At 38.7% G+C, this 11,727-nt stretch overlaps 1 protein-coding gene across 1 annotated transcript; it reads left to right on the top strand.

Moving 5' to 3' along the window:
* Positions 1 to 1,136: 1,136 nt before the first annotated feature.
* Positions 1,137 to 11,090, top strand: LOC114636820 (cytochrome P450 2B1-like; the record flags this gene model as incomplete). The annotated part of the gene is made up of 3 exons (XM_028784924.1): positions 1,137 to 1,324; positions 1,495 to 1,636; positions 10,524 to 11,090. Coding segments are annotated over 3 exons (512 nt in total), but the record flags the coding sequence as incomplete, so codon positions are not given.
* Between the last annotated feature and the right edge of the window lie 637 nt (positions 11,091 to 11,727).

Raw genomic sequence — 11,727 nt, 5'->3', positions numbered from 1 at the left:
TCTATACACCTTTCTATACACCTCTTCATGCATCTACTTATTGTTTTCATTTACCCACCTATTGTCCACCCATCTATAAACATGTCATCAGTCTCTCCCTTCAGTAATTCTCACACAACTAAACATCAATCTCTCCAAAGACCTATTTACTCATATCCTTCTATCTTCATACTGAACACTTATTCACAAATACTCTCATGCTCACAAACACAGATGCATGCATGCACTCCCATGCACTCCCATGCACACATGCATGCATGCACATACCTTTAATTTTCCCAGTCAAGCACTTATAATTAAACTGATTATTGTGTATTTATTTATTCTTTAACAACCAAAGTAGACATTTTATTACTTGTTTGAATGAATCAATGTAAGTGTTGTTCCTTTGATCAGCAGAGTGGAATTAACAATTGGTCATCAATTCATTCATACACTCCTATCTTCTTCTATCCACAGGCTTCATTTCTTAATCCTTTCATAAAGTTGTCTATGGATTCCTAATTTGTTTGTCTATCCATTTTCCCATTCATCCACCAATTGAATCATCTGTTGACCTACAAGTTGAATATATAATCTAGTGCTTAGTGTGTTCATTTCATTAACTCAAGAACCTGTCCATACATTCCTTTATCCAGTGATTTTCTTATATATTCATTTCTACATCCATCTGTTAATGGCTTAATTTACTGATCTACTTACTTCTCTGTTACATTTTTGAGGACCAAGTTACAAATTATAAAGTTCCATGTTAAGTTTTGGTGTGTGTATGTGTGTGTTTTGTTAATTCATTGCCAAGGTGAGAATTTCTTCTTCTTCTCTCCCTTGATATCTTGCCTCATCACAGTTGCTCTCAAGTCTCCCTGTGCAGTAGTCCTTTGCTGTCTATTTTTCTTTCATTAGTTAACCCTGTTGAAATGAGGATGAAGGTTATGGAGGAAGATTTAAAATAGTTTTAAACATGGGCTCAGAGAGACAGGGACTTAAGAATGGGACAGTTGTTTGTACCCTTAAAGATCTCAGTTTCTCAGGAGAGTCTCCTTACTTCACTGTTTTCCTGTGTCACTGGTGTTAGAATACTATATCTTTGCTACAAAACTGGTAAAACAGGTCCACTTTCCCCCTTTCTTGTGCAGAGAAAGTCCAAAAGGAGATTGATCAGGTGATTGGGTCACACCGGCTACCAAGCCTTGATGACCGCTCCAAAATGCCATACACTGATGCAGTCATCCATGAGATTCAGAGATTTACAGATATTTTGCCTCTTGGTGTGCCACACAGAGTCACCAAAGACACCATGTTCCGAGGGTACCTGCTCCCCAAGGTGAGACCGGCTGCAATTCTTCATCACTTCTCCATGAGCATACTCTATCCTCCTAGTCAACAAACTCATCTTGTCTGTTTTTTTCTGAATTCTGTTTTACTTATGGATTGATTGTTTTCTTATGGAAGTCAGGGTATTTTAATATCTTTGTATCTCATAACTTCTCCTAGAACACTGAAGTGTACACCATCCTGAGTTCAGCTCTCCATGACCCACGGTACTTTGAACAACCAGACACCTTCAATCCTGAGCACTTCCTAGATGCCAATGGGGCATTGAAGAAAAGTGAAGCTTTTCTGCCTTTCTCTGCAGGTAAGACAGGCATGTGATTTCTTTTCCAGACACTAGAGAGTAGGCCCAACGTTTAGGACATAAAGAGAAATAGATCCCTGTTTACTGAGTTTATCCCTCCTGCCTTGTCTGAACAATACTATTAAACCTGGCTATAGCCCTATGAGGGGAGTTTCTGAAAATGTCCAGAACCAGACTTCCAAATGAAGACTGTTATTTCCAATATTGGATTGATTTCTATACCAGTCCTCGAATGAGTCTGAATAACTGGTCACATTTAATAACAATACAAGAGGCATTATTGCTTCTCTTTTTGATTCACTGCTCCACATTTTGAATAAGGTTATTTGTTTCTCTGGAGTCGACTTCCTTGAGTTCTTTGTATATATTGGAAATTAGCCCTATAAGCAGTTCTTTTTGTATGCTGTTTCTACTGAATGTGGCTTGCACCTGGCAGGCAATGGTGGCAGATGATGATGCAAGCTGTTGCTAGGTCCCTGGGAGAAGTCTGGTGGAATTGTCTGTAAGACAACTTTTCTCCCTTCTTGCTTAAATAAAAATAAGGAACTAGGAAGAGGTAGTGGTGGAGCAGGAGTGCAGTTGTCATGTTCTTTCAACTATGTCCTGCTGTGTTTAAAAACAGTGATGGTCTGTTTTTAAAGACCCTAAGAAAATTGGGATGTTGGACAACACCTGGGAAAGTTGGATGTTTCACTGCATTCTAGGATCTATGGGACATTCTTCTGCTAGGAATGGGCAGGCCCGGTAGAAGAGCCTGTGAGAGAAGACAGGAACACCTGTGGGTAGCTTCTCTGGAACTGTTCTGGATGCAGATTTGAGTAAACATGTGGATATGGCAGAATGGTGGAACACAGATGCACATTAGAGGGAGAAAATTAAGTTTTTTAGGGAGAAGACTTTTTTTCTTAGGTTTACCATTAAAACCACTAGACCCATGGTCTTGGTAGTTGGCGGCAGGGCTTCCAAAACTAGTGGTGGGGGTTGGATTCCACTCTCTGGAGTAGGCCAAAGGTGGGAAGGTTAGGCTATTGATTGATAACGGTACTTATCCTGATGGATAACATTTAACCTGGAAGAGATGAATCTGTCTGAGTATGTTTCTTGAAGCTTATAAATTTTTTCAAGTTTATAAAATTGATAGATTTTAGAAATGTGAATTGTAGTCTGTTTTGAAATTGTAGAACAAGATAGTAAATACCATACTGTGTTATAGTAGAGGCTTGATAAACAATATTTGTAAAAAGCATGAACAGTATTTAAAGTGAGCTCAGGGAAGACAGAAACCTTCCATGGATCAGAAAGGGCAAGAAAAATTTTCCGTCTCTATTCAGAAGACAGGATGTACATACATTTAGCACAATATGAAACATCTTTAAATCCATATTTAACAGACAATCAAAAGAATCTCAACATCTTAAACTTGTGAGTATAATATTGGATGATATAGTTGTAAGTTTTATCAGAGTTAGGATAGTAACCTATCAGAACTTCATTGATTAATGTTAGAACCCTGAACTTTTAAAGTCCTAATATATGTGTAGCATAATGAGGGGAAGAAATTTGAAGAATTTTTGTTTCTTTTATGTATGTTAAATCACTTTCCTATCCCAGTTTTTCACATCCTTCAAGCTCCACAACTTGAATTTACAAAGCTTAAAACATTTTCTTAGACCCTAAAAACAGTTTCTTAGATCCTCATAACTTAAGCTCATACCCTCAGACCGTGCATAGAGTTTGCTTCTTTTTCTTCTAAAGTTATTTACCATGAGATACAGGTGGTTGATTATTGGAAGCATTCACTGCAAGGTCAGATCCTTTAGAGAAGGGAAAAGCAATAATTTACATCGAAAACCTGTTTAGCTTTTAACATGAAGCTTGTGAGTAAGCCAAACCTGTTTGCCTTTCTAATAACAGATGTGGTAGTTTTAACTAGCTAATGAATTGACTAATGAGCTAATATGTTTGTTGATTACCTTGGGGTAAGGATGCAGTTGCTTGTTTTCCCCTTGCTCTCAGGCTACCATTAGCAAAGCTGTCAAAGTGATCTGAGAAGTATAAAATATAATCTAGATGCTGAACATTAATTAAAATTACTGATTAGTTCATAATCTGCTACATAGATAGTTCTTTTAGATTCCAGTCATCTGTATGGCATCATGGCAAAGGCAGTAAATCCATCATGCCCAGATGAGAGGCTTTTTTATTTTCCCTGTGGAGTAGGAACATGGGAGAGAAATACTAACCCTCTGGGTTTTTTCTGTTTGTGCACAGTTCAGGCAAGGACCTGACAGTAGGCAAGTCTTGGCTACTGGTTGGAGTCTAACAATCCAGGAGGAATTCTTCATCACTGAGTCCATATATTCTTGGAGACCTTAGGGGCACCATTAGAACTTGGGAGTCTGTGTCTGTCATAATAAGTTTGAACTTTTAATATCATATTCAGCAGGTATCTTAGTATGACTTTAAATATAATTTTTGAACTCATTAAAGGATATGGTCATTCATAACATAACACACTGTCGATTTGTATTTAATTATAGTAGTTTTTATGAGACTAGAACTGTTATAATAGCATTTGAGACTAGAATGTGTTAGGTGTGAGCCTTAAAATAATCATAATGAGTGAACTGAAGGTCTTGTAGCATGAGGACAAAACCTTTTAATCTATAAACATAGTCCATAAAGAGAATGGTAGCTATTTTTTACCTTTATATAGTATATCATTATAAAAATATTTAACTAATAAAAATCTTGTCTATATTATATTTTAATACCATTAGCAAAAAAAGTCAGGTATATTTTTAGTGCAATATTCTGTAACCTTTTTAATGTTGTAAAACATCCAAAGTCATCCTAAATTTAATCACCATTTAAAGAGTAGAAAGAAAGAGCAATATTGAAAACCATTTGGCAACATAGTACAGAAATCATACAAACATCTTATTGTAATTCAAAAGTACTTATTGGAGACCCCTTCCTTTGGACTGCTGAAGGCAGATGTTGTGGTCCTTAATCAGGATGACAGTAAAGCCATGACTTCCCATAGCAGAGATGGCTGACCAGTATGTGACTACCCTTAGTCAAGATGATGGGAAATCTATGGCTCTACCTTCTTCAACCCTTAGTAAAGATGGCAACTAGCTGTGTGTTGGTTATATCGCAGAATGGAATCATGTCACATGATTTAAGTTTATCTGAGCATAGAGTTTCAATTACTAACCCCAAGTTATGAGTTTTAACCACATCTAATAATAAGTCAATAATCCTGTTTTTGATCCTGTATTTTGAAAACATAACTGTGTCTCAAAAGGGTCAGCAACAACATATTTTTAGAGGTAGTAAAAAAGTAACACACCATAAGATAGCAGTAGAGCAGTATGAAACTATTGCAAATCTCTCCATATTTAAATAGCATCTGAATACCTATTATATTAGATCCAGTGGCCAGAAAACCAAGGGATGAATTGGCCCCCATTGGTTAATGTTTGAAGAAAGAAATAATATTTGTCCATACCAACTTAAAGTAAGAGACTTATTGTAGCTTTTTTTGCCTTAAAGGAGACAGAAAAAATAGTTCATAATAGTAGTTCAGAACAATAAATAGTTAATCAATTATAAAAGGAAGAAGTTTTAAAATCGTTGCTTCATCCTGTGTGGTCATCTTAAGATGGTAAAGTCACCCATCAGGTTGCAAGTTCCTAGCATAGCGGGACAGGTGAGAAATATGAGAGGAGTGAGGGCAATGAAATTTCATTTCATCCAACTCTGAGTGATGTTAAAGAGGAGAAGGAGTTGGGGTGACCAGGAGGGTGGCAGTGAGTGGGAGATAAAGTGAATAAGTAAAAATGAAACAAAATAAAATTTAAAAAGACAGGAGTGAAAGTTTATGTAATTGTTGTTGGTGGATGGGGTGACAATCTATCCCTTCTAAGTGAGATTGGAGCCTCCTTGCTTGTGCTTGCCTGCTTGTTCAGATTCTTTGGGTCAGTGGAGTGTAGCATAGATTTTCTGTACTTTGCAGCTAATTTCCACTTGTCAGAGTGTACATACCATCTATGTCCTTTTGTGTCTAGGTTACTTCACTCAGGATGTTATTCTCAAGTTCCATCCATTTGCCTGCAAAATTCATCCTATCTTTGTTTTTAATAGCTGAATAGCATTCCATTATATAAATGTACATTTCCCTTATCCATTCTTCAGTTGAATGATATATAGTTTGTCTCCAGCTTTTGACTATTATGAATAAAGCTGCTCTGAACATAGTTGACCAAGTGTCCCTGTGCTGTAGTGGGGAATCTTTTGTGTATATACTCAGGAGTGGTATAGCTGGGACTTGAGGTAGAACTAGTCCCAAGTTTCTGAGAACTGCCAAATTGATTTCCAAAGTGGTTGTACAAGTTTGTATTCCCAGTAGCAATGGAGGAGTGTTCCCTCTTGCTTCACATCTTCAATAGACTGTTGTGTACATTGTGTTTTTGATCTTAGCCATTCTGATAGGTGTAAAGTGTTATCCCAGAGTTGTTTTGATTTGCAATTTCTTGATGACTAAGGGCTTTGAACATTTCTTTAAGTGTTTCTTAGCCATTCAGGATTCTTCTTTTTTTATTCTCTGGTTAGCTCTTTATACTATTTTTATTTGAGTTATTTGGGTTGTTGGTGTGTAACTTCTTGAGTTCTTTATACATTTTGGATATTAGCCTTCTGTCAGATGGAGGGTTGGTCAAGATCTTTCCACAATTTGTTGGTAGCTATTTTGTCCTATTGAGAGTGTCCTGTGCCTTACAGAAACTTTTCAGTTTTATGAGGTCCCATTTATCAATTGTTGATCTTGGAGCCTGAACCATTGGTGTTCTGATCAGGAAATTGTCTCCTTTACCAAGACAGTCAAGGCTCCTTTCAGACTTAGTGTACCTGGTTTTATGTTGAGGTCTTTGGTCTACTTGGACTTGAATTTTGAGCAGGGTGAGAGACTTATTTGCATTCTTGTATATGCAGACATCCAATTAGACTAGAAACATTGACTGAAGATGCTTTCTTTTTGACATTGCATGGTTTAGGGTTTATCAAAAAATCAAGTGTTGATAGGTGTGTGGGTTTATTTCTGGGTCTTTCATTCAATTCCATTGATCAACTTTTCTGTTTCTACACCAATACCATACAGTTTTAATTACTATTGCTCTTAAGTACCACTTGAGATTGGGAAGATGATACCTCCAGAAGTTCTTTTATTGTTCAGGATTGTTTTTATCTATGCTGGGGTTTTTTGTTTTTTGTTTTTCTTTTTTTTTTGAGAAAAGGATATTCTAGAAACCATTTCTACACCTCAATTGTTCCTCAATCTTGAACATGCTACACTCTCATCCTAGGGATGTAACCCAAGGCTTTCTGTTTGCTAAGCAAGTTATCCTCCAATGTATCCAAACTCCCAGCCCCTTCCATGGTGCATTCTAGGACGTCCATTCCTGGTGAGCCTCTCTGACCTCATCCCTCACTGGGGGGTTTTAGATGAGTGCTCTCCTGCTCAGCCATGTCTCAGGCAAGAATTTTGTAGTCTTGAGTTTAAGTAATTTTGTTAACCCTGGGCTCAGCCCTGCTCATGGTTCTGTATGTTATAGTGGCCTTATTTCTTCTTCAGTGTTGGCAACATGTGGAACAGTGAGATAAAACTGAATTGTCTGTCTAACATGTCAAGTTTAGTAACAGAGAGATGTGGAGAAAAAGGGATGTAAGAGGAATACATGGAATGAATATGTGGGAACATACAGTTAGACAGAGAAGTGAAGAGATAAGGATGCTAGCTAGGGCATTTAGAAGAAGCAGGCAGAAAATAATAGAAAGACACATAGTAATGATAGGTGTAGACACAGGTTCAGTAGAGTCCTATGGGACACAAGTGAGCAAGCAAGGAGGCAAGCATGTTAAAAGAAAATAGAGCCAAAGAGCCATGGAGGGTGTCCAAATAGTCAGGTCCAGACATGAGAACAATTTGTCAAGAGTGACATAAGTTATTTAACTATTCAGGAAAAATCTAGGTGAGAGAACCATTTCTAGGAGAACCATCTCAGAGGACTACTCCACCAATTTCTAAGCTCACATCACCTAAATTATGGAAAGGAGATGGCCAAAAATATGGTGTTCTTTTTCTAAATTCTCCCATACAGGCACACCTTTCCAATAACATGGAGGGCACAGGAGTTGCTTGGAAATCCCTCCTCTGTCTGTAGGCTTCAGATAGACAGTTGCAGCCAAGAATATCTGAGGTCCAGGGTTGGCTGTCGTTTCTGTTCATGGGCTTTCAGGCTCCCATTGCTCTATGGTGCTCCATGCCTTAGTTTATAAACCAGCAACAGCTTCCTATGATTCTGAGAACCCAGTGGGTGCCAGAGACCCCTTATCAATTTTCTGAACAATTGTGTTTCTGAACCTGCTTGTTCAAGTTCATTAATGTCAAGGTGAAGAAGAAAAGAGGCAGAGAGAAAGAGAGGTAGATGACCGACAGAACAGAGAATGATATTGACACATAAGTCTCTGTTTGTAGATCAGGTGTTTGGAACCCATCATCTTCCTGCCTCAGTCTGTCAAGTGCTGGGAATACAGATGTGTGACTCCGTGTCAAGTTTATATAGGCTTCTTTCTAAGCAGTGTCGTTACTCTCAGGACAGTCCTATGACATGAGTATTAATCTCTTCATATGAGAAATGAGGGACACTGGAAATGTTGCATTCATATTTTGTACATAAATATGTTTCATACCTATTTTAATTCAATTATGTTGTGGTAATTTCTTATTTTAATAAGACCACATAAACAAATGCAATCCAGTTATTATATTTTTAAGCTATATGCTCAGATTGGGCAGAGGTATCTCTATATTATTTTATTCCTCAGCTGTGAGACTCCTTGCTACTTGCAGCTTCTCCAGGGCATGTTGTTCTCCTCCATTTTCATTTCTGCCTCTACTTCCTCTGGCCTTTCTCCTGCTGCTCCTACTCTTTAAGACCTCCAGTCCTTCCTTTATCTTCTGCTGCCCAATCACAGGCTCTAGCCTTTATTTGACTAGTTATAATAGAATGTACACGTGAGATCACTTGAGTATGTAATCTACTCCTCATGGGTGAACAGCTGCTCTTGGGGAAGCAGAATTAACATCAGAATATAAACAGCCACAGTGCAACCCACAGCAGGGTTATTACAGTTTAAGGACATGGAGGCTGGTAATCTAACAAAAACTGCAAATCTTTCAAAAGTGGCTGTAGGTTATCCGCCAAGAATTGGTCTTTCATTTTATGATTTATTTATTATGTGATTGCATGTGTATACATGTGTGCCATGGTATGAGTTTATGTTGGACCACAGCATGGGTTGCTTGTTCTCTCCTTTCATTATGTGGCTCCCGGGATTTGAAGTCATGTTCTCAGGACTCATGAAAGCTCCTGTCTGTAGGAAGAGAAGGAATCTCACTGGTCCACGCAAGGGAAATTTATTTATTTATTTATTTATTAATTATTTTTGTATTTATTTATCCATTTATTTATATACCAAACAATGCCTCCTGTGTCATTCCCACCCTCACAGAACCCCTTCTCTCTCAGCCTCCCCTTCTACGCTGAAAAGGTGAGTCTCCTTGGTAATCCCTGGGGCATCAAGTCTCTGCAGGATCAGGCACATCCTCTCCCACTGAGGCCAGGCAAAACAGCCCTGTTAGGGAATGGATTCCATAGTCAGGCAAGATCTTAAGAGATATTTCATGCTGCAGTTGCTTAGAGACCCACATGAAGACTGAGCTGCACATCATTACATATGTGTGGGTGGTGGGGCTACATCAAGTCACTTATGTTCTTTGGTTGATGATTCAGTCTCTGAGAGCCCCTAAGGGTCCAGGTTAGGAGACTCTTGATGTTCTAGTGGCGGTTCTAACCCCTTTAGTGCCCTCAATCCTTATCTGAAGTTTTCCATAAGGGGCTCCATGCTCCCTTTACTGTTTGGCTGTGGGTATATCTGTCTCAATCAGCTGCTTGGTGGAGTCTTTCAGAGGACAGCTATGCTAGACTTCTGTTTGCAAGCACAATAGAGTATTATGAACAGTGTCAGGGATTGGCGTTTGCCCTTGCTATGGTGGGGACAGTTATTGGTTGTCTGTTTCCTCAGTCTCAGCCTTATCCTTGTCCCTGCATTTCTTTTAGACAGGACAAATTTTTGATTCAAACTTTGTGGGTGGTGTGGTGTCCTTTTCCATCCACTGGAGTCCTACTTGGCTGCAGTGTGTGCATGCATCAGTTTCAACATCCTTATAGCTATGGGTCTCAGCTAAAGCCACCCCCATGACCTCAGGGGCTTCCTTCATCTGAGGTCTTCTCGATTTCCTAGAAATTTCCCCATCTTCCTGCCCCCACAAGCAGCTGCGAATTATCATTCATTCTTCTGGCCCTCTCTCCTGTCTCTCTTTGCACCTGATCCTGAATTTCCTGCCCCTTGAACCCAATTACCCTCTCCATGCCCTCTCCCACCCTGTTCCCTCACTCTCTCTGTGTCCTATGGCTATTCTCTTTTCCTTTCTAAGTGACATTCAAGCATCCTTGCTTGCGCTTTCCTTCTTGTTTAGCTTCTTTGGGATTTTGGTGTATATCATTGGTATACTCCTGTAATTTTTGGCTAATATCCACTAATCAGTGAGTACATATTGTATTTGTGCTTTTGGATCTGTGTTACCTCACTCAGATGATATTTTTTAGTTTCATTTGCCTACAAATTTCTCTTAACATTTCTACTTGAAGTACAGGGTGATGGTCAAAATCATTGTTGTTTATTGCAATGGGTTTAGGGATGTGACAGTCCAAAGGCTGTACACTGGATGGCAGCTCACCTGAATCATTTTCTGTGTCCTCAGGAAAGCGCCTTTGTCTTGGAGAAGGCATTGCCCGCAATGAATTGTTCATTTTCTTCACCTCCATCCTCCAGAACTTCTCAGTGTCAAGCCATGTTGCTCCTGAGGACATTGATCTTACTCCCAAGGAGAGCGGTATTGGAAAAATACCACCAACATACCAGATCTGCTTCTTAGCCCGCTGATTGAGCTGAGGCAGTCAGGTGTCCCTACTTCTGTTGAGAATGGCTCTGTCTTTGTGCCTCTGAGAAAACTGCTGTAACCAGGACATAGATTGCTGCTCACATCCTGACACCTACTGTGGTTCTCCAAAGCTCCAAGGCATGTTCTTCTTCTCTGTGAATGGCACTGGAGAAATCAATCAACTGTGTTTCTTGAAGTGTGAACAGAGACTTCTGGAGTCCACATCTCATGATGAGTCACTTTCTTCTTCCTCTCAACAATCCAAGTTCTCTTTCATCAGCTCTCCATGATCTGTGATCTGTGTTAATGGACTCTCTATCAAATCTGAATTCTATGTCTAAAGACTTGCCTAGTATGTATGGTTCAGATAAACAAAATCACTTAGTCTTTGGTGTCTCATGCCTTTACTTTACATAATGTTATCTAGGTTTCTGTATTCTACTGGCCACAGTCACACATCTTTATTGGTTTTTCTCATGTATTCCTAGGACAATAAAAGGTCTAGCATGATCTTCATACATATATGGTTTGATCAAAATGGAAATACTGACTTCAAGCCATGAATAATTTTATTGGCATTATCTGCAACATCAAAGCTCAGCAGAGCAGCATTCTTTAACTTGATAATCTAACTATGCAAAGGTAAAACACCCAGAGAGGTGTTAGGATTATGCCAAATACCCTACCGGTATCTTTAAGCTTTTTTCTATTATAATGATAATCATTCTAAATTTTAGAAGTAACACTGCTCCAATGATATTTGTCATGACATTTGAGATGGCTTCTAACTCTTGAACCCTGAACCTCCTTCAGATAATTTGAATAGGATATAGAGCACCAATCTGTTTTCCCACATACCTATATAAATCCTTTTGTATCCTCAATACATTAGCAACATGTTTTTGCTAGATGGTTAACAAAAATAGCTATCTTAACTCCTTGTGTCAATGTTGCAGAAGCAGTGGTGCTAGCAATTAATGAAATTAAAGCTGTTATGCCAGCAATAATCAAGCCTGCTACCGTC

Source organism: Grammomys surdaster, unplaced genomic scaffold (assembly GCF_004785775.1).
Source record: "Grammomys surdaster isolate TR1022 unplaced genomic scaffold, NIH_TR_1.0 124943, whole genome shotgun sequence".
Classification (NCBI taxonomy): domain Eukaryota; kingdom Metazoa; phylum Chordata; class Mammalia; order Rodentia; family Muridae; genus Grammomys; species Grammomys surdaster.
The sequence above is the reverse complement of the archived record's forward strand: the minus strand, read 5'-3'. Positions and strand labels throughout refer to the sequence as shown.